Source organism: Pteropus alecto, unplaced genomic scaffold (genome assembly GCF_000325575.1).
Source record: "Pteropus alecto unplaced genomic scaffold, ASM32557v1 scaffold226, whole genome shotgun sequence".
NCBI classification, from domain to species: Eukaryota; Metazoa; Chordata; class Mammalia; order Chiroptera; family Pteropodidae; genus Pteropus; species Pteropus alecto.
Window position 1 is genome coordinate 6,304,547 of NW_006440132.1, and position 22,461 is coordinate 6,327,007.

Genomic DNA, 22,461 nt, shown 5'->3' on the forward strand with positions numbered 1-22,461 from the left:
AGAATCAAGCAAAGAGCAAGGTTTGGTCCTTCTTTTCTCCAGAGCAATTTAGCAATGACCTAACTTGCATGTCACCAGAAGCAAAACACAGACAGTGAGTGTGATACAGACAGTGAGTGTGATATAGTAAGAAATATAGATTTAGTCTTTACTTCCATTTCCTGGCTCCTAAAACTCTTGGAACTTTCAAAGTGATAAGTGTCTTTTTTTGTGTGCTAATGAGATGGCAGTGTCTGGGGGCTCCTGAATAGGCTCCAGATGGAGGCTGGTTACCAGGGGAACCAACCTTGTGATTAGATGCTTTAGAGGGTTGGAACTTTCAGCCCAGACCCCTCCGACCTCTGGGGAGGGAACTGGGGCTGGAGATTGAGTTGGTCACTAACAAATGGCCAATGATTCAGTCCATCGTGCCTGCATAAGGAAGCTTTCATAAAAATCCTAAATGACTGGGATTGGAGAACTTCCAGGTTGAGGAACACATGGAGGTAGGTGCTGGGTAGGTGGCTCATTCAGAAAAGGTGCGGAAGCTCTGTGCCCCTTCCACAAAACTTGCTCTATGCATGTCCTGTTTCTGAGTTGTATCCTCTTATAATAAACTGGTAATCTAGTAACTAAACCATTTTTCTGAGTTCTGTGGCCTTTTCTTACAAATTGCCAAACTCGAAGAGAGAGTCGTGGGAAGCTCTGATTTACAGAATGCCAGTCAGAAGCACAGGGGACAACCTGGACTTGTGATTGGTGTCTGAAGTGGAGACAGTCTTGTAGGACTGAGCCCTTAACCTGTGTATCTAATGTTAATTCCGGTTAGTGTCAGAAGTGAGTCGAATGGCAGGAAATCCCGTTAATGTCTGGAGAGTCAGAGATTTGCTTGGTGTGGTAGGAAATCCACACATCTGGTGGCCAGAGTACTGTGAGTAGGATTTTTACCTTACTGTGAGTAAATAGACTGCCTCTCCTGGGAAGGAGTGAATGGTCTTCGCCATCCTCACTCCCGTCACTCCCTTTGGGGGCCTCATTCTTCTCCCAAGATGGTATCCAAACAGTTCCTTCAAGTAAAACCAGCACTCGCCCTGAAACAGTATAATTTTCTCCATCGTCTTAAATGTCACAGATGCTTTAATATCTCTATGGACTGAGGTTCTAGGCAGCCCTCCTTAGCCTGCCCTTCCACCTGGCCCTGGCAAAACATCAAGAGGGGTTTGGCAAGAAAGAGACAGAAAAGCCATCAGGGCAGTGTAGCATGGTGGTGAAGTGTTGTCACGGCTCAATCGCTTGCTAGCTGTGTGACCTGGCACAAGTTACTTAACTTTTCTGTGCCTCAATTTTTCTACCTGTAAAATGGGGATGATAATAGTACCCACTTTACTGGGTTGTTATGAGGACTAAATCAGTTCACATTTGTAAAATGCTCGTTAAATGGAACAAACTTGCTCCTAAGGGTCCGCTTATTAAAATAACCATCACCATCAGTTTAATAAGCTGGGGTGGGGAGGAGAGATATATGCCCGCATTCCATAACTGCTTCAGTGATTGCAGGTTACATCTCATTTCCAAAGGCATCAAAATGCAAAGTCTATAGCAGGTGTAAGAAAATAGACATTTTCCCCATTAGATGGATGAGGAGACTGATGGCTCAGAGAAGTAAGGTGATATGGCGAAGAGGTAAAGCTTAGATAACCAGGGAAAGGCACCCATTTGAAAGGATTCATTTGCTGAGAAAGCCACTTTATCCATGCTTCCTCCTCAAGGCCAGGGCTGAGTTCTGAGTCTGATGACTAATTTGTGGTCTTCTGCCTGAGGAGCAACGAAGAATACATTGGCAGAGCAAACTGTTCTAATTAGGAACTTGGTTTTTGGCTGAGCAAATACTCAAAAAGAAGATTTACTTAAGTTCAAATCCTGTTTTGTGGTTTTGGGTAACTCATGTGACCTCTCTGGACTTTGGCTCCCTCTCATCTGAAGAGCCAAGGTAATAACACAGATCTCAGAGGGTTATGCGTGGGCTGAAAACATATCACATCCACACGGCTCCTGGTTCATGGTCAGTGTGCAAGAAATTGTAGCCACGATTATTTTGAATGGTACTGTTATTGGGTTGAACCATATGAAACTGGATTTTATAGGTCAAAAAGCAGTTGAGTATCATTTAATTTCATGTGGTTCACCTTACTGTTAGCTGTCGAACACTTTCCCTGTCCGTGGTTGGCAAACAAGGATGGGCACATCATCCCTATTTTGCAGAGGCCCAGAGATGAATGACCTGCCCAAGGCCATGCCCCCGTTAGGAATCTGAGGCTGGAATCGCCTGCCCACCTCCCCGCTTCCTGCCTGTTCCTCCCTCACTTTCCCAGCACCAGGCTGCTGGTAATTGCGAGATGTACGTGCATGGGGCTTGATTCATTGTGGACAGAGCAAACATGTGGCCCAGGCTTTCCCTTGGAGTTGGTCGGGCCTGGGCAGTCCACCTGGGCTGTTTCTTGACACTTGGTTGTGTAACAGGAGATCGGGAACTGCAGGTGCTGCTAGCCCAGGGAGAACTGCCTTCTGCCCACGACTTCCTACCTGCTCCTGCTGGGAATGAACTGTCCCAGCTGCAATAGCCTCACTGGCCAGGTCATAGAGGCCCTCCTAGAATACGGACCAGCTGAGAGTTGCAAATGTCACAGTTTTAACATAACTCTCTTCTCTTTTCCCTTGGGCCCTTCTTTCTGACTCTCTCTTCTGCTCCCATGTCTTCAGAGCCACACAGATGCTGCTTATGGCTCTGGAGCTCTAATGGTGGCTCAGACCTCTTTTCTGTCCTCCCAGCTCAGCCAGCTGCCTCTTAGACAGCTCTGCTCCAGCTCCCCATTACAACCTAAACTCAACTTGGCCAACCCAAACCCTGCTCTCCTGTGCAAGGTTGTGGCTTGTCCTAGTCCCGGCCCAGTATCCCAGGCCTCCCTATACCCTACCCTGTAGCACCATTTGAACTACTTAGTATTTGCCAAATATGCAGTGCCACCTCTGCTTCCAGGCCTTGACAGGTATTCCTTCTCCCCACAATGCCCTTCCCCATCTGGCTAAATTCTATGCATTCTCTCTCAGCTCATAATCATTTGTCATGATTAACTTTATGCGTCAGCTTGGCTGGGCCAGGGGTACCCAGATATTTGGTTAAACATTCTGGTGTGTCCGTGAGGGTGTTTTGGATGAGATTAACATTTGAATGGGTAAACTGAGCCAAGCAGATTGCTCTCCCAAGGGTGGGTGGTTCTCATCTAATCTGTTGAAGGCCTGAATAGAATTAAAAGCCTCAGTAAGGGAGAATCCCTTCTGCCTGACTGCTTGAGATGGACATGTCTTTTCCTGCCTTTGGACATGAACTGAAACATCAGTTCTTCCTGGGTCTCAAGCCTGTCAGCCTTGGGACTAGAACTATACCAGCAGCTCTCCTGGGTCTTGTGTACTCTCTGTAGATCTTGGGACTTGCTAGCCATCATAATCATGTGAGCCAATTCCCTGGAATAGATATCTTCACACACACACACACACACACACACACACCCCTTATTGGTTTTGTTTCTCTGGAGACCCTGAGTAATACAGAGTGCCGCCTCCTGACTATGCTCCCCTCCCCTGCTGAGATTGCATCAGCTATTCATTCTGTTTGCTCCCTCTGCTCCCCCAACTTGGCTTGCTGCTCTCTATTTTCCTAACCCTTAACCACACATGTTCCAACCCCTCCAGCTGCTTCCACTAGACTCACAGCCCCTCAGACACACTGCCAGTCTCTGTGGCTCCAGTGCTCACACAAGGCTCAAAATGAGCAAGGTGCTGCTGATAAACAGACGCAGAGGAAATGAAGATGAGTTCCTGCTAGCAATAGTTTAGCAAGTTTGAGTGCCTTCAACATGCTATGTTCTGAGGCTATAGCAGGAAACAAGGCATATCCCCTGCCCTCACAGAGCTTTTGATGGAGAAAACAGACAGTTAAAGTGACTGAACTTTCCCACCTGCAAACAAGAGGCATTGGTGAGAGCTGGGCAAGCTCTTTGGAGGTGACAGACCTAAGCAGATGGCTCAGACTGTCTCCATTGCATTTCTGATTGTCAAAAAAAGGAAAAGAACATCCTATCTCATTTCCAAGCTTATTTTCCAGTTAGGAAATAGCGCTGGCCTGTGATATTTGGGACTTGCGCAGGTACTTGAATCTTTAGGGAGGCTATTAAAACAGGGAGGGCCCCACTCTCACGGTTTGTGGTTCAATATCTTTGGAAAGGGGCCAAAAATATGCATTCCTAACCAGCCCCTGGGGGCTGCTGGTTCTGCCAGTCCCAGGGGCCACACTGAGAACAGCTGGTCTAATGTACATGACAGCGCCATCAACAGACTTGGGTTTGAATCACAGCTTCGTCTTGGCCTCACCAGGTGACCTCAGGTGCTTCCTTGGCTTCGGTGGCCTTTTATGTAAAGTGGGAGGGTGTACCTGGGGCTTGAGAATCTCCAAGCTTCTCCAGACTATGGCTCCTGGGCTTTGTGGATGGGACTCTTGGAGCCACAGAGGCAGCAGCTCCTGGTGCTCACCATCTGGGTAGGTGCAGCATGGGGGGCGGGGCGGGGGGAAGAAGACGCAGCTGAGTGTAAACCGAGGACCTAGAAATTTACAGCTAGTTTTCAAAACATAAAATCCCAGGTATGAATTCAATGGCTTGTGATTTGTTCTTTCTCTTAGATCTAAGGGCAGAAAAGTTCTGATTCAACTAAGGTCCCTGAGAAGGAAGACCAAAGAAAACTGCACCAAATGTCAGGAGAGATGGGGTCCGGCAGGTATGAGTATGTCCCAAATACTGAAGAGGACATACTTATACTAAAAACATATTCCCTGTTTATCTGAAATTCAAATTTATCCGGGTATCCTAAATCTGGCTAACTCTATCTCTTAGATCCTCACTCACTTCTTCCAAGACAGGTACTGCTTTGGCCTCCCATCCCTGGATGAAAAAATAAACAAAATGTGGTCTATCCATATAGAGGAATATTATCGTCATAAAAAGGAACGAAGTACCGCTACATGCTACAAGGATGAACCTTGAAAACATGGTGCTGAATAAAAGTTCAGCCCCAAAGGGTCATATATTGTATGATTCCTTTTATATGAAATATGTACAGTACGCAGAGCCATGGACAGAAAGCAGCTTAGTGGCTTTCCAGGGGCTTGGATGGAGTGTGACGGCTTCATGGGTTTGGAGTTTCCTTTTGCGATGATGAAAACATTCTGCACAACATCAAGAATGTACTAAATATCATTAACGGTAAGTTTTATGTTATGTATAATTTGACCACACTGAAAAAAAAAAAAAAAAAAAGAATTGCTCACATTAGCCTCAATATACCTCCTCCCTGTATGTTATGGGTTGAACTGTAGCTTCCGGAAGGGTGTGTCTGTGAATGTGGCCTTACTTGGAAATGGGGTCTTTGTGGATGTAATCAAGTTAAGATGAAATCGTTAGGGTGGGCCTTCATCCGATCTGACTGCTGTCTTTATACAAAGACAGGGATACAGAGACACATAGGGAGAATGTCATGTTACTCCGGAAAGAGAGTTTGAGGTGCTGACCTGCAAGCCAAGGAATGCCTAGGGCCCCCAGAAGCTGGACAAGGTAAGGAACCTCCTTTAGAGGAATCAGAGAGACTGTGGCCCTGCTGATATTTTCATTTCAAACTTCTAGCCTCCAGAACTGGGAGAGAACGCGTTCCTGTTGGTTTAAGCAACTAGGTTTGTGGTACTGTTACAGCAGCCCCAAGAAACCAAGACACTACGGGACCCGGACTCCCTCACTTTCGGCACCAGCCGCCGCCCCCAACTAAGGGGCCTTATCGCTCTCCCTGCCCGCCCAACCCCCACCACCTATAAGGGAAGCAGCAGAAGCAAGGCATCCCCGAGCATCTTCCTCTGACCCTCCAGCCCTGCCAGAAACCTCCTTCCAGGCTTTTCAAAGAAGCACGCGGCCACAGGTGTGTCATTCCATTGCCTCAGTTTTAAATATTTATTTAAAACCCAGAAGGGAAAAGGAGATAGAACCCACTGGGGTTTTAACACACTGACATATGGACAGAGACATAAATGAGGACAGCAGAAAAATCCAAGAACAAGACAGAAACCAGGTTGAGACCGGCAGCATGGGGAAACCGAGCGCTGAGATGAGGCCCGAGCTGCTACAAAAAAACGCCCTTCCGTGGGCTGGGGCCGGAGGGCGAGGGGTGCAGGAAGTGTCCGGTGGGGAGGGTAGGCCAGAGTGAGGTATTAAATAATGAAAATCAAATCCAATTCCCAAAGAAACACAACTTTAGGGGTGGGGGTGGGGGGAAGACAAATAGACTTTCACATAAAATCTCCCCTTCTATAAAAATAACTCCATAGTTAACATAACCTCAAAATCCAACCTGGATGCTGACTAGTTCGCTGATATAGGACAATTCAAGTGACACTGAATATTCCCTATCATGCCGAACTGCGAGATTCCTGTAATAATCTTTCTCCTCAGCCCACATTTACACTGGGAGGTAATGACACTGTGTTTCTACAGAACTTAATGACAATTAAAAAAGCAAAAGTGATGACTGCATCTTGAAAGGGCAAGCTCCAAGAAGGGAGGACCTGAGTGGATGGCATGAGGCTTCATGAGATGGTTCTATATTTACCTTCAAGACCAGCCCTGACCCATTGCCACTCTTATAACTGGTTTCTTCAAGGTCAAGGCTTCTCTCAGGACTCTCCAGTCTAGATCACACCCTCCAAGATAAGCGTAACTCCCCTCCAAGACCATGAAAGGCCAAGTCAAAATCCTTCAAGCTCAGGCCTTCCCCTGCTCTTAAGAGGACAAACATTTAAAAGTCCTTAAGTGAAAAGGTAAAATTGTCTACTTCTGTTTCCGGTAGGTTTTTTGTTTTTGTTTTTCTTTTTTGCTTTACTTCCTGCCCCTCTTTTTTCTCCCCCCAACCTCCTTAGTAGATTACCTGATAGAGCCCAAGGGTGATGCTAAGAAAATTTTTTAAATTTCCCAAACTTTGTCATTTGGAGGAGAGAGAAAAATGTGGAGGATAGCCCACATCAAAACGCTTCTTCAAAATCTATGGCAAAAATGGTAGCACCTTCAGAATCTTAAATAGGGTTTGTTTTTTTTTTTTCTTTAAAAAAAAAATCACATACACTATGAGACAATTGTGAGCACCAGCGATTTCACAGTGGGAGGTAGCAAACGTGGGCGCCCCCCGCCCCAAGAATCTCCATTGCTTCCCACCCCCGGCTGCTCTTTCTCACCCTCTCACCTCTTTTCCAGGTGAAAAAAATAGTAACGCACCTTCTCTGTGTTTGTTTAAATAAAATATATATACTTCTTTCTTCCTTTTCGCCTTTTTTCATGTCTCCTCTCTAATATTGCACATCAAAGCTCCCTAGCAGGGACCAGCTGACGAGATGCCCCCTTCCCTCAAGCTGGCTGGAATGTGGGGCTCTTTGGGCAGGAAGCTGGGGAGGGCGGGGGGTGGCCGCAGCGCTGGGAGACAGGCCACGGGGCTCAGGTGGGTTGCAGGCCCAGCTTGCTCTAGCTGGCTCTTTGATAGGTCTTTGGAGCTGTGCTGGGATCAATTGTCCCCAAGAACACCCCATTCCCTGCTCTTCTCTAGCCACTTCTACTGGGCAGACAATAGGGCCTGCCCTAGGATCCTTGGGCAGGTGAGCTGCCTCTTCTGGGCCCACCTGCTCCTAAGTACCCTCCCTTGCCCTCAACCTCCTCCTCTTCCCTCCCCCTCGAGGCCTAGAGGAGCCAGGAGGTCAGAGGTCAGAGGAAGCATGCAGGTCCAACTTCCAGGCGGTACTGCTTCCCTGATGAGGCAGGAGGGAGGTTGTCCACGCTGATGATGGGCAGCTGCTGGGGGTCTTGGGTCCGGAAGGTGAAGAGTGTCTGATGCCAGCGGCCATCCTGGACCTGAGAGTAGAAGGAAAAGGGGCCATACATATCCATCATGGTCCTCATCATATATCACGTGCATTTCCCCATCATCTTTCCTCACCATTTTTAATGGCCACATGGTGTTTCACCATAGCAACGACCTGTATTTGTCCATTGAGATTGCCTCTACCATTTGTATTCCTATGTGTAATGCTGTAATGAACATCATTGTACTAAACTGTTGTGCACAGTAATTATTTCCCTAGAACAAATTCTAGAAGTAGATTTGTCAGATCAAAGGATAAGGTACATTTCTAAAACTTTGGATATATATTGGTGACATATATATGTGGCTACTGTCCAGAAAGCTTCTACCAATTAATATTTTCAAAATAGCTTTCTGTGAGTGTGTTGGTTTCTCCACATCCTCACTAACATTGTATATTACCAGTTTTGTTTCACTTTGTGAAACTGATTTTTTTGGACAACTTTCTCGCTCTCTCTCTCTCCCCCCACAACAACCCACCCTGTTTTAGGCATTTAAAAATCACCAAAATGTTAAGAGAAGAAATTAGCCTGGCCAGGGTGGGGGTAGAGAGAAATATAGCCTTCTATTAGTAGTCTTGCAAATAAGTACCGTTATCTACCAGCCTATAGAATTTTACCAGCCCAGATCTCCCCTCAGAAAGTTCCCAGGGAGGAAAGTGAATAAAAGTAATTTTGTAAAACTTATAGTAAAATTATTACACAATGATAAAAATTATATATATCATACTAATATAGTATAAATTTGTTATATACAATTTTATAACAACACTTTTTTCTACTTGTCTGTGTGTGAGGGGCTCCAAGAGTTACCTTGCAGCCATCCATGGACACTTCTGGCCTGAACTGACCCCCAGCTTCAAAGATCTGCCCATTCCAAGCCCGGAAGCGTACAGCCTGCTTGGCTGGGGTCCGCCCGGTGCCCTCCTGCCACACGGTCATGTTAAGGCAGTGGATGGTGATATGCTGTGTAACCTCAGAGCTTAGCAGGTGCAGAAAATTCATCTGGACCCGGCTGACAGCAAACTCGACCTGTGGAGCACATGCAGCAGTGAGGTAGCATCAGGCCTGGCTGCCCACAGCTATTAGAATTCCTCATCTCTTACTGGAGGGCACAGGCATCAGCCCTTTTGGGTAAGCATTTCCCAATCATGCTCCCAGACATGTGCTCACTTAAAAGACAAGGAAATTGAGGTCAGTATGAGCCGGTCCACAGCCAAGGAGTGATGAGGGAGGGAAGGAACTGAGGCCTGCTTGACTCCACTGCCAGAGCTGCGAGAGTCCTGGAGCAAGCTGATCCATACCCCGCTCCATTTAGAGGAGTGGGGTCTTTGGGACTGAGCTGGGATCCAGGGGCCCAGAGAGGAAGAGGATCTTGCCCAAGATTGAGGGGCTCTAGGAGTGTAGAGGAAATGAGCAGTGCCCTTCTCATCCTTTCAAAGTCCCAAGATCCTTGTGGGGTGGGTGGGGGTGCTGCTGGGAATGGCAGGCCCGACAACGAACAACAGGACAGGACATAAGGTTGTAGTATGATCTCTGACAGTTGGGTTTTCTCTATTTTTGTAATGCAAGTACCCGACTTAAGCTTTGACCTCATCCGCTTCAAAGACAGCCATCTCTAATAAGCACATTGCCAGCCACAGGACTGCCTAAAGAGCCAGATTACCTCCCGCACTGAGGCTCTTTTGTTTTAGAGATCTTGGTTGCTTTCCATAACTGACCATTTGGGCCACTTGTCTTTTCCTGTGCTTTAAATTCCTTCTCTTACGTTTTAAATTCACCAATAGCATGAGCCCGCAGAACCTGAGGCCCCTGCACACTCTCCCTGTGATCTCTCCGTGGGACCCCAGCTGTGCTGTATAATGTCCAGGTCCTGGACATTATAGACTTTTATTTTTCCAAAGTTTCCGGAAAGGCATCTTGCAATCCTAATAAGAGCCTCAAGGGCCAGTTCAACCACAATATTGGTTCTTGACAGACTGAGACTGGCACAAAACAATGGTCCATTGTTCCCAAAGCAGATGGTGACTCGGGCAGGCAGTCATGCTGCCAACCCAGGTGCCAATTCCAGCCTCACCCCTCCGCCAGCTGGGTTTGCCATGTGGCCCCCAAGTCTGACAGAGAAGGACCTGCTGGATCGTGAGCTCTGGCTATGGAGCCAGCTGCGAGGCTGCTGTGTTTTGTATTAAGTCCCAGCACCTGGCTCAGTGCCTGGCACATGGTAGGAACTTGACTTGTTGACCAGCTGGCTTGCCTAGAGAGTCTTAAACTCTGGCTGTGAGATGGTCAGCGTAAGGCACCCCCTGGAGCCTCCCTAGGGGACCGATGGGAGGGGATGCAAGGTGCTCTGGGTCCCTGCCTCCCCTGCAGCATGCATCGTCCCATGTGCAGGACTTGCTGCAAGTGCAGACCCACAATGCACTGTGGGGTTCCCTGGCTGGGAGAGTGGCCCATTGTTGAGTAGCCCTGAGCCACCTAAAATTCTTAGCCCAGAGACAGGCACCTGGTAAGTGGGCAGCGAACACTCGTTTAATATTTGCACACACAATTCCAGCAGCATGTCTCAGGGGGGCCTCACGCTGACTTATTTTGTGCTGATGGCTCATGGTCCTCCAATCTAGGCCAGCTTGGCCAACTATGCCGTTTTAGGTATGTAGGCAGAAAGTTCTATTTGAAGAAAGAACCATTAGCATCATATAAGTCAAAAGTGGGTGGAAACCACAGATTTAGAACAATTCATCCCTAACTTGTAGGTGAGGAAACCGAAGTTTAGAAGGAAGGGATGATTTTCCCAAGGTGGGCTGTGGCCCCGGGAAGGGTGGGGGGAGAGTGCCGGCCAGTAGGGAACAGGAGCAGACGGGTACCTTGGAGGCCGTGATGGGCTTGAGACACGTCTGTCCACCATGCGTGAAGTTGCAGGAGACTTCGATGGTGTCGGACGAGCAGCCAAGGTTTGGATCCACCCAGTAGGTGCCTACAGGAAGCATGGGATGGTGGTGTATATATGTGGGGAGGAGCCCAGACTTGGTTCTATAGGTGGACCCTGCACCTTGTGACCTGCTGAGCCCCAGGTGGGCATGAAGTCAGGGAGTGGGGAGCAGAAAAGGCATTCTGTGACCACAGATCTCTAAGCAGAGCTCACAGCTGATAGAGCCCCCAGAGCAGCACATAGCTGAGTACTTGACCTGTTGCTATTGGGAAATGTCCATTTTACAGAGGGGACAACTGAGGCTGAGAGGATGAGCCACTTGCCCAAGGGATTTAGGGGTCATCTAGAATGATTTCTCCACCGAGGTAGTGATCCTTCTGGGGCTGGCTAGGGATGGGCGGAAGTCAGGGCTTTTCTGCCCATCAGCCAGGCCCCTCTGCAGGCATCTGGTTTCCCCATTGGGCTTCCAAGGGAGTCAAAGGCCCCACAGCTGAAGGAGCGGGACACCTGGCCACTAGTCTGCCTCTCGTGCAGTGGAGGGAGAGGGGCTCAGGGCAGTGTGGCAGCTTGCCCCAGCTCACAGAGCTGGTCAGAGGCAGGGCTAACATTCAAACTCAGGCCTGTCTGTCCCCAAAGCTGTGGTCCTTCCATGGTACCACATCGGCTCACACGAGAGAAGAGAGTTGGATGAGGTGCGGAGCACACCCGCCACCCCAGCCCCATCCTCTCCTTGCCCCTGGATGCTTCTTCTGCCAAGGCTCTTGTCTCCTTGCACTGAAATGGCCTTCCCCAGCTTGGTATCTGTGGGCTCTGGAAGGATGAAACTGCTCCTCGGTGTTTCTCACTGTATCCCCACCGCCCAGGAAGCACAAGCCTTGGCGTATTGAGGATCAGTGACTGTTCATGGAGTGAATAAATGATGGCCCGTGTGCCTATCTCTCTAAGGACAGAAACTTGGTCAGGATGAGCCAAGGCTCGAACACTCCATCTCCCCCAGCTCCTCCTGGACCCCCCTAGCCCCCCGCCAGCCCTGCCCTGGGGACAGGAAGGGCCTCTTTTCAGACCCCGCAGGCCCTCGTACCATCAGCCATCTTCTGCTCACAGTCCATGAGGTCCCGGCAGACCCGGGCGGGGTTCTCTTTGGTGCCCAGGGGCATCTTAATGCTCTGGATGAGGCTGCTGAGGTAGTGTAAGGTTTTAAAGATCTCCCCTCCCTGGTCCAGCACCAGCCGGTCTGGATGGCTGTAAACCTATCGTGAGGAGAGAGGGTGGCCATCGGCCCCTTGAGGTTCTGGCCCAGCCCAAGGTTCTTGATACTTGAGAGACATCTCTGAGTCCCCAGGGGCACGGCTGGGGCGGGGTTGGGCATTCTTCCACTTAACAGACAAAGAAACTGGGGGACAAAGATGGACAGAGGAATGGGGTCTAGAGACCTGAGCGGAGTAAGGGGTGAACCTGGTCTCTGGGCGGGACGGGCAGGCCTCCGTGAGCGAGGCAGACAAGGTGTGCAGGACACCAAGGAATGGTCCCTCATCCTTCCAGAAGGGGTTGGGGAGAGGGCCGACGGGGCATCAGCTTTCCCTGGCATCCAGCTCAGGGACCAAGCAGAAGTGTCTACAGGAGGTCTGAGCTGGGACAGGCGAAGTTTCCTATCTTGGGAAGAAGGCAGCAACGGGCGCTCCCGACAGGGGCTCGACTAGAGGACGCCTGAGGGCTTTCTCAGCCTGGGGTCTTGGAGCTGAGTTGACCACAGGCCAGGGGTTTAGCAGAGCCCTAGGGGACGACCATGAGCTTCCTGCTCCTGGTAGACAGTGGGACTGAACTTCGGGAAGGTGCTGTGGGCTGAGGCCAGGTGAGCATCTCTTCCTGACTCAGGCCAGCAAGAACTCTGACACCCAGAGAGGGCTTTGGAGGAAAGCAAAGGGGCTCAAGGACTGGCTTTGTGACTCTGGACTTGTCACCATTCACTTTGAGCCTTAGCAACAACCCTCCCGCATATATGGTTGCGAGATGCCAACAAAGGCTATGAAATACTCAGCGCAGGCCACGTGGAGGGCACTGACCACACGTGAGCCATTACTATTTCCCCGGGGCAGGCAAACCGTGTGGGCAGGGCTCTGGCGGTACCTCTGCTCTCAATGCTCCATTAGTGTCCATCCATGTCTGGAAAGCTGCCCCAAGGTCATCTTGTTGCTGTGCAGGGAACAGACAGGGTGTGTATCTTGGCCCCCCAGACCCAACAAGCAGGAGTGCCAGGGTCTGAGCACAAGCTCTCCCACCTGCCTTCCCCAGCAAAAACGTGGCCAAGTCACCATGCCCTCTGTGGAACTCCATCCTTCCTCCCCACCCGCCCTTGCAAACAGAGTCAGAGCCGGCCCTTCCACTCCCTTCCTCCAGGTACTTTGATAGCTCTCCATTGCCCTCAGGATTAAGTCCAAACTCCTCAACGTGGTTACCGGACCTGGCCTGAGTGATGTGGTCTCGGGCTGCCTCTTTCCTCTCTCCCACATCTGCTCTATGCACCAGACACACTACTGTCCTTCTAAATTCCTAAGCGCCATGCTCTAGCTAGCCACGGAGACTTTGCACATGCTGCTCCCAATCCCTGGAACACTCTTCCTCCCTCCGATGTTCCATCTGGCTAACTCCTGTTCCCCCAGTACTCAGCCAGGGGCAATGTCGCCCCCTAGAGGACATTTGGCAATATCTAGAGACATTCTTGGCTGTCACAGCTGGAGGAGGGGCTGCTACTGGAATGTAGTTGGTAGAAGCCAGGGATGCTGCTAAACATCCTACAATGCACAGGACAATCACTCCTAGCAAATGCTCATCTGGTCCCTAATGTCAGTAGTGCTGCAGTTGAGAAATCCTGCCCTACACTCATGCCACAGATGTTAGCTGCAGTGGGAACTCTTTCCTGATGCTTCTGCCCCCGGGCTGGGCATGGCCACCTTTCCCTATATTCCCACAGTCCCTAGTTTCTCCTTGTACCATAATTGTCTAACATATACTTGAACCTCCAACCCTCACACTGGGCTTGCCAGAAGTCTAGTTGCGGTCTTGCCATGAAAACCATGAGGGGCAGAATCTGACAGTGAGTAAAGCCCAGCACTGGGATCCAGAGCTGGAACTCTGGAGGCAGTACTTCTCAAGTTCAAATCCCAGCCTGGCTACTTATTAACTGCATAATCTAGGGCAAGTTGCTTAACCTCTCGGTCTCAGTTCTCTCATCTTGAAAATGGACATGACGATAAAACTGATAATGAACTGCTGAGAGGAATAAATAAGTTTATACATGAAAAGTACTTCTAATGGTGTCTGGCATATAACAACACTCAATAGATGAGGTTAGTATTTAAAAAATTTAAAGTCCTCTAATTTTTCAGTGTTTAGAGGCAAAGAGTTTTTCCTGGATCTCTTTGCTTCCTCTTAGCGGGCTTCCTTATTGAGGAGAGGCCTGGGGGAAGGGTAGAGGAGAGGCCAGGGCTGTCATTCTGTTTTTGCGGACGAGGCAGAAGGACCACTGAGAAGCTGAGAGGAGAAGAGCAGAGATTCTGAGTGGCTCATGGCCCAAGGATTCCCGCTCCATTCAGTCTTCCCCCCGGGGCCACTTCCTGGGATGCCATCAGGGCCTGCTGGTCCTCCCGGGTCAATCAGCACCGTGGCGAAAAAAGGCAGGACTCCTCAGAGGGCTTGGGAGGGAGCCATGCTTTCAGACAGGGCCGCAGTCCCCTGGGAGGAACGCAGGGGTCCTGATCTGCACCCTCTCTGGACTCAGATCTGATATGGAAGAATCCTCAGCAATCAGCTGATCTGTCCAGAGTGAACCAACAGGACTCAGGAGCCCGGTGGTTTGAGTGTATTCCAGGGTTCACAGTCAGAGACACACCCCAGGCAAAACCTGGGTTTCCTGCCTCCCGGCCCAGGGCTCTTTCTGCTGCTTCAGGGCCCAGGGTCCAATATGGAGTGACAAAAGGACATGGGCATTCCTAGGCCCAGGTTAGGGTACTAGCTACTATGGCCAGAGAGGGGTCAGCTGACAAACTACCCCCTTCCTAGGCCTCACCCAAGTAGAGAAAAGAGAATGTTCTCCAACTTACGAAGTGGATAGGGCTCCCTGGAGGACCCTGAAAAAGAAGAGTCTGGGTCAGTATTTGATGGGGACTGGGTGCTAGAGTCCTGGGGGCTGTCAGGAGATTAGAGGGACTATCAGGGCATGAGGACACACCAAGCTGGTCTCTGCTCTCCTGGAGGCCTGGCCTCACCATGGATGCTCTATATTCTCCTAGAAGTCTGTATGCTACAAGAAGCTTACGAGCCCTATAAGGTCAAGGCCAAGACAAGTGTCTGCCGGCAAACCCTTGGGTCTCATTCAAAGAAAGCCCACCTCCTGCCCCAGTTCAATGAGCACCAAGCGCTCTGTTACCTACCGGTGGGCCAGGTCGTCCTCTGGGGCCGGGAGGACCCTGGAGGAAGAGGAGAACAGTGAAGCCCTAGTCAGAGGCCTTCATCCTCCCCACTCCAGGGCTCCTGGAGGAGATGAAGACGTAGGGACAATGGCGACCGTGGCATAGATGGATACAGGTGGGATGAATGAAGTCTAGGATCCCACTCCCCCATCCTCCAGCCCTCGCACCCCAGCCCACTCACCCTCGGACCTTGCAATCCCTGGAGGGAGACAGAAGCAGGGAGGGAGAGTTAGGGGACCAGGACTGAACTGTGCTCCTCACTCTCCATAGCACTGCCCCCCAGCCCATCCACTTACCAAGTTCCCTTGGCTACCTTTGTCGCCCTTCGGACCCTGCAATAAACCAAGGCCAAGTGAGAGAGAAAGCTCAGAGGGAAGCCCCACTTCTCAGATGGGAAACTGAGGCTCAGGCTAGCCCTGGGTCACAGAGACAATCTGGAGCCAGAAAGGCAAGGGGAACCAGCAGTCTTTGGCCAACCTCTTGCACATACCGGGCGTCCTGAAGGTCCCAGGATTCCAAGGGGCCCAATGATGCCTTCCTTTCCCTAAAGGAGAGAAAAAGGCTTATGTGTCCTTGTTCCTGGGCCTGGGGAATAGTCACAGGGACAGGAGGGTAGAGGGCAGCCTGAATGTCCCAAGGGAACACAACGAAGACGTCTTGAAGCAGGGGCCAGGCCAGGCACCTCCTGAGCCTGTGCCACGTTCCTTGGGGTGGGCTACAAGAGTAGGGGGAGGGGAGCAGGCGAAAGGGAGGAAGGATGGCAGCCTGTCTGGCAGGAAATGCATAAGCAAAGGTATGGATGTGGGAGGGGAGACTATGGGCAGAGAGGGGCTCACGACTGATGGAGGAGGAAGAGGACATGCATGTACCCAGCCGACGGCTGGCCGGCCTTGGACCTGGGTGATTGTCCCTGCTGAGACAGAGAAGCGGGGGACTCACCATCAAGCCAGGAGGCCCCCGAGGGCCCTGGATGCCTTTGAAGCCAATGTCTCCAGGGGGGCCCTGCGGGGAGGCAGAGGAGAGTGTCCAGTGGCCACTGGAAGAGGCCCCAGCAGCAGCCCACCCCTGGGGTCTGGCCAACCTTTGCCCTCCCTGTCAAGAGGGGCCTTGCCTGAGAGACCCCAGAAACAGTAACACATGTCGACAATTATTAACGGGTACCAATGTGTAGGCTCAGTGCTGTAGGGGTGTGTCTCTGGTCTTATTACAACAATGCTCTATTGTTATATGCCTATTTTATTTTTATTTTTATTTTATTTTATTTTTTTAGGCGAGGTAACCTTTGGTTGACCTCACAGATTGCAAGGACCTTATCAGTTTACAATCCCTTCTTTTTTTTTTTTTTTGGTTTTATTTTTTGTTTTTTTATGCCTACAGCACCTGGTCTTCCTAGGTGGTCTCCCATCCAAGTACTAACCAGGCTCGACCCTGCTTAGCTTCCGAGATCAGACGGGATTGGGCGTGTTCAGGGTGGCATGGCCATAGACTTACTATGCCTATCTTATAGATGAGGGAACTGAAGCTTAGATAGACCAAATGACTTGCCTGAGACACACAGCACATAGGTTGGCCAGAATGCGAGCACTAGAGAAAAGGATGCTCATGCTTGATTCTGGCTGTGTACCAACCCATATTGTAAGTGCTCGAGAAACAATTGTTGAATGAATAATGAACAAATGAACGAGTTGGTGGATGGACGGGACCCCAACAGGAACAGTGTGGAGTGGAAGTCTGTACCTTAGGTCCAAAGAGGCCAGCCATTCCTGGAAAGCCCATCTCACCAGAGTCACCCTGAGGGGAGAACAGGATGAGATAGGGTGAGTGGGGCTAGGATAAGGGTGCCTGGCCAGTCACCCAGAACCGCTGGGCCTGCCTTCTCCCAGGGATATCAGCTATCATGAGACGATCAACTGAGTATGAACAGTTCACAAACTAGATTGCCAGGTCAGACTGGGCTCTCAGGCTGTAGGAGCCTGTGCTCTCTGTCAGATAAGAAAGTAGAAGCCAGCTCAGGGATTCCATGAGGAAGGAACACTCTAGAACACCCAGAATCTCCTGTCTCAGGTCTTCAAGGAAGAGGATGAAAGGATCCACAAACTCTTCCCAACTCATCTTGAAAGCACTATTAAGATATGATTCCCTAAAAGTAACCCCATTAGCTGATGGTTCTTTACATGCACCACCATGCATGCATGTTCCCACATCAGCCTGCGGAGGCACAATATGCCCTCTTCACATATGAGAAATGGAGGCTCAGAGAAGTCAGGAACTTGCTCAAAGTCACATAGCCGTTATATTGGAGAGTGTGCTAGATCTAGATGGGAATGATTCCAGAGGCCTGGCTAATATGGTAGGTGTATGCTTATCTTTTAAAGAAACTGCCCAACTGTTTTCCAGAGTGGTCTTAGCAGTTTATATTCCTATTAGCAGAGTATGAGTTCCAGTTGCTCCACATCCTTGTCAACAGTTGGTATGGTCACTCTTTTAAAAATTTCACCATTCTAATAGGTGTGTAGTAGCATCTCATTGTGGTTTTAATGAGCATTTGTCTAATGACTAACGATGCTGATCTTTTCATGTACTTATTTGCCATCCATATATCTCTTTTGAAATGTCTATCCAATCTTTCATCACATTATTTTTTATTGGGCTGCTTCTTTTTAGTTTTGAGTTTTGAGAGTTCTTTGTATATTCTAGATATGAGTCCTTTACCAGACAAATGATTTACAATTTCTCCTAGTTCGTGGCTTGTCTTTTTATTCTCTTAACAATGCCCCTTGAAGGGTCAAAAGTTTTAAATTTGGATGAAGTCCAATTGATCAGCTTTTCTTTTATGAATCATGCTTTTGGTAGCATATCTAAGAAATCTTTGTATAACCCAAGGCCTCAAAGATTTTCTTCTACGCTTTCTTCTAGAAGTTTTACCATTTTAAGCTCTACATTTGATGTGATCCATGTTGAGTTAATTTTTGTCCGTGGTATGAAGTAGTCAATTTTTCTAGCACCATTTGCTGAAAAAGACTATTCTATATCTACTGAACTGCTTTTGTGCCTTTATCAAAAATCAGTTGTCCATATACGTGTGAATATATTTCTGGACTCTCTATTCTGTTCCTTTGATCTATTAGTATAGTTATGGCCCTACCATACTTTGTTGATTACTGTAGCTTTATAATAAGTTTTGAAATCAACTGCTGTTAGTCTTCCAACTTTGCTCTTCTTCTTCCAGGTGGTTTTGATTATTCTAGGTCTTTTGTATTTCCAAATGAACTTTAGAATCTGCTCGTTATTTTCTTCAAGAAAAGCCTGATGGGATTTTGACTGGGATTGTGTTGAATCCATAGGTCAACTTGAGAAAAACTGACAACATAACAATATTGAGTCTTTTGATCAATGAACACGGTGAATATCTCCATTTATGTTGATCTTCTTTAATGTATCTCAGCAATGCTTTATAGTTTTCAGTGTACATATCTTGTATAGCTATTGTTGGATGTATCTCTAAGTATTTCATATTTCTATGCTATTATAAATAATATTGCTTTTTAGATTTCAAATTCTGATTGCTTGTTGCTAGAGTATAGAAATACATTCACTAGTGCATATTGAATGTATAGAAATACATTCACTAGTGCATACCTCCCACTGGTATCCTGCCATTTTGCTAAACTCACTTATTCTAGTAGCTTTCTTGTAGATTCCATCGATTTTCTACAAAGACGATCATTTCATCTACAAAGGAAAAGTTTCACTTCTTCCTTTTTGATATGAATGCCTTTTATTTATTTCTCTGGCCTTGCTGCATTGGCTAAAACTGCCAGTACAAAGTTGAATAGAAGTGGTGAGAGCAGATATCTTTGATTCGTTTTTCTCTTTGGATGTGAAGGAGTCAATGCCAGACACACGAGCTGGGCCTGGGCCAGAAGGGGGAAACTGCTTACCACAAACCCCCTTAGGGACTGTCTGATAGTACTCAATGTCCATTCTGACATAAATCAGCACCCCTCCCACACCTCCCACCGTGTGCTGGTTCCTGGAACTGGCTGTTGTCCTTACCTGGTCAAGCATGTAATTTCTTGTACCTGGTAGCATCACGTACTAGTGATTATGACTGTTCTTCTATTGGCCCTATATTATTCTTTGGTACCTGCCAAGAGGCACAGAGATCCATTTCGTCTCGCAGATGCCCAAGACACGCCTCGTAAGTAAGTTTCTCTTAATGAACTCTATTAATCACCACATTAGAGGAGCCAGCCTCTTTCTTTGGTCCCTCCCTGCTCTCCACTTATAGAGGTAGATTTTCAGACCTGAAAACTTTCTCAAGGTCTTCATGAACTGACATTAGGAGAAAACTTTGTCATTCACTATTAAGTATGATGGTGCCCTTTATCAAGTTGAGGCAGTTCCTTTCTATACCAAGGTTGCTGAGATTTTTTATTAGAAATGCAGTTGCATTTGTCAAATGATTCTCCTGCATCTACTGAGATGATTCAATTGGTTTTCTTTTTTAGTTTGTTAATATGGTGAATCATATTGATTTATTTTCAAATGTTATACCATCCTTGCATTCTTTAGCTAAACCTCTCTTGATCTTGATGTACTTATCTTTTTTATAGTCTTAGATTTGTTTTGCTAAAATTGTACCAAGAATTTTTTAAAATTTTATTATTTATGCCTACAGCACGTGGTCTTCCTAGGTGGTCTCCCATCCAAGTACTAACCAGGCCTGACCCTGTTTAGCTTCCAAGATCCTACATTGGGCTTCTTCAAGGTGGCATGGCCGTGGACGACGGACCGTGGCTCCACTGGGGCATGAACCCAGGACCTTCTGCATGTAAAGCAGACATGCTAACCACTACACTATGGAACCACATCCTGTACCAAGAATTTTTGTATTTATATTTATGACATATATTGTTTTCTTCTTGTAATAGCTTTGTCTGACTTTGATATCAGGGTAACGCTAGCTTTATAGAATGCATTGGAAAGTATTCCCTCCTCTTCTATTTTCTGAAAGCAGTTATGCAGAATTGGTACTATTTCTTCCATAAACATTTATTAGAATTCACCAGTAAAGTCATCTGAGCCCAGGGTTTTCTTTGTCGGAAGCTTTTAAACTACAGGTTAAATTTCTTTAGTGGATATAAAGCTATTTATCTGGTTGTGATCCATCTCTCCTCACTCTGAAAGGACCACTCAGATCTCATTTCTCAGCTTCCTCCCACCCACGTCACTCAGGGGAGGCAGAATGGTCTCTGGTATCCTGAGAGGGTGTCGCTCTGCCCTTGTCACAGAGCAGGCCAGTGGCTTCTGGGTCTGTATGTGCGCATGTGTAACATTAGTATTTGTGTGTGCATGTGAGCGTGTGAACATGTTTACTTCCTGGGGTTCACTCACCGGCTGGCCTTTGGATCCAGGCTCCCCCTGGTTCCCAGGAAGCCCTGTTCCACCTTCTGTCCCTCGCTTGCCAGGGGGACCCAGCTGCCCGGGTAACCCACTTTCACCCTTAAAGAAACACAGCAAAATGATCAGTCAAAGGGGGAAACGGTTCTAGGGAAGGGGGAGGGAGGACCTAGGAGAGACAGAACAGTCATCTCATAGGATCAGTTGAGATCTCAGGATGCTGGAGCTCTAATGTGGGCCTGGTAGGGTCTCAAAACTTCAGCGTCCTTAAACGGAAAGTCTCTTTCCTTACTCTGGCATCCAAGGTTCCCCTTCCCTTCCACTCTGCCATAGTGCCTCTCCTCTTTATGGCTTCTTCCCAACAGACCATGCAGTTCCCACCTCCACACCTCTGCTCATGCTGTTCCTCCTGTGAGATTGTCACCTCCTCTTCCCTTATTTAAATCCTCCACGGGCCAAGACCACCTCTCCCCAGCCTGCTGTCCCAACAGAGGGTTCCAACCTCTCCCCAGCTAAGCCTCTGGCTCAGGAAGGGCAAGAACCATGTCTGATTCATTCATCTCAATCTTCCTTCAGTATCTAGCACTGGGTTCAGACTAACTCATGGCTGCCGCCCCCATAAAGTCTCTCAAGGAAGCTTTCTACAAAGGTGCTTTGGAGGAGGGTCCTAGGGGCAAGCCAACATCTGTTGTTCCACAAAGTCCCACAAGAGGGTGCCCAAGAATAACTCAACAACCAGTTGAGGGCTCAAGGCCTGCTAGGGGGCAGTATTTATAGCTACCGGGACAAACTCTCCTTAAAGTCAGGTTCAAGTTTGGGACAGGAACCCCTGAGAAAGGTCAGCAACGTGGACTCCATTTTCATATAGGCCCTGGGGGGAAATGGGCGCCCACTTCAGCATTATAGTCAATATCACTATAGTTAGTAACAAGGCAGAAAGGATGGAGGATTAACAAGGGTCTGACCTTGAATCCTGGGGGCCCCTGTGCTCCAGGCAAGCCAGCCACACCTGGATTTCCTCTTTTCCCAGCAGGACCCATGGGGCCAGGGTCCCCATCATCTCCCTGCTCTCCCTGTAAAGAAGGAGGGCAAAGGAGGGTCTCTCATGTTTCAGGAAATGCAGCCAAGGAAGCAGGATGGTTCAGAGCCTGAGTGGACTCTAGGTGGAGCTGGAGGCAGGGAGGTCCAGCTCCAGGGTGGAGGTCATACTGCCTTTGTATGAGGATGGCTGGACCAGCAGGACAAGAGCCGCAGAAGACTTGCGAGTAGGGAAGGGGAGGGATCTTAGAAATCAGCAGCTCATCCACTGGTCAGGGTGCTGGCATGGAGGAGGGACAGTCAGGAGGGCCATGGTCCCAGGTCCCAGGGGATGAGACAATTGCCTACACGGGAATTTCTGGGTAAGCTGGTTTTGCCCCATCTAAGTTTCTAAACCTGCTCCTCCTGGCCCATGGCTCACGGAGGCGTTAACCACCCCCACCACACATACACACACCCCTCATCTCAAATGGACGTGCCATCTGTTAACCCCAAGTCCTGCTCACCTGCTGTCCTGCTTGACCGTCCCTGCCAGAAAGCCCATCTGGTCCAGCGACACCCTCTGGGCCCTGTCGCCCCACCACGCCCCGGGGCCCCGGCAGCCCCTGCAGGCCCTGGGGGTACACAAGCTGGTGAGGGCTTT

At 48.8% G+C, this 22,461-nt stretch overlaps 1 protein-coding gene and 1 non-coding gene across 13 annotated transcripts in view; both read right to left on the bottom strand.

Annotated features, from left to right (window-relative positions):
* Nucleotides 1-6,000: 6,000 nt before the first annotated feature.
* COL27A1 (collagen type XXVII alpha 1 chain) overlaps nt 6,001-22,461 on the bottom strand; it is a 131,031-nt gene continuing 114,570 nt past the window's right edge. For 2 of the 12 annotated variants that reach the window (XM_015593357.2, XM_015593354.2), the window contains 15 exons: nt 22,325-22,432; nt 21,746-21,853; nt 20,775-20,882; nt 17,115-17,168; nt 16,317-16,379; nt 15,868-15,921; nt 15,674-15,709; nt 15,559-15,576; nt 15,339-15,374; nt 15,009-15,035; nt 13,036-13,101; nt 11,990-12,158; nt 10,844-10,953; nt 8,793-9,011; nt 6,001-7,970 (listed from right to left, as the gene is read on the bottom strand). In XM_015593357.2, the coding sequence (XP_015448843.1) occupies nt 7,824-7,970; nt 8,793-9,011; nt 10,844-10,953; nt 11,990-12,158; nt 13,036-13,101; nt 15,009-15,035; nt 15,339-15,374; nt 15,559-15,576; nt 15,674-15,709; nt 15,868-15,921; nt 16,317-16,379; nt 17,115-17,168; nt 20,775-20,882; nt 21,746-21,853; nt 22,325-22,432 (1,323 nt within the window). In that variant the 3' untranslated portion in view covers nt 6,001-7,823. The other 10 variants (XM_015593358.2, XM_015593355.2, XM_025050465.1 and 7 more) reach the window with 10 other exon arrangements.
* Nucleotides 16,746-16,864, bottom strand: LOC112484038. The gene has a single exon (XR_003047875.1). It is a non-coding gene; the product is annotated as a 5S ribosomal RNA (ribosomal RNA).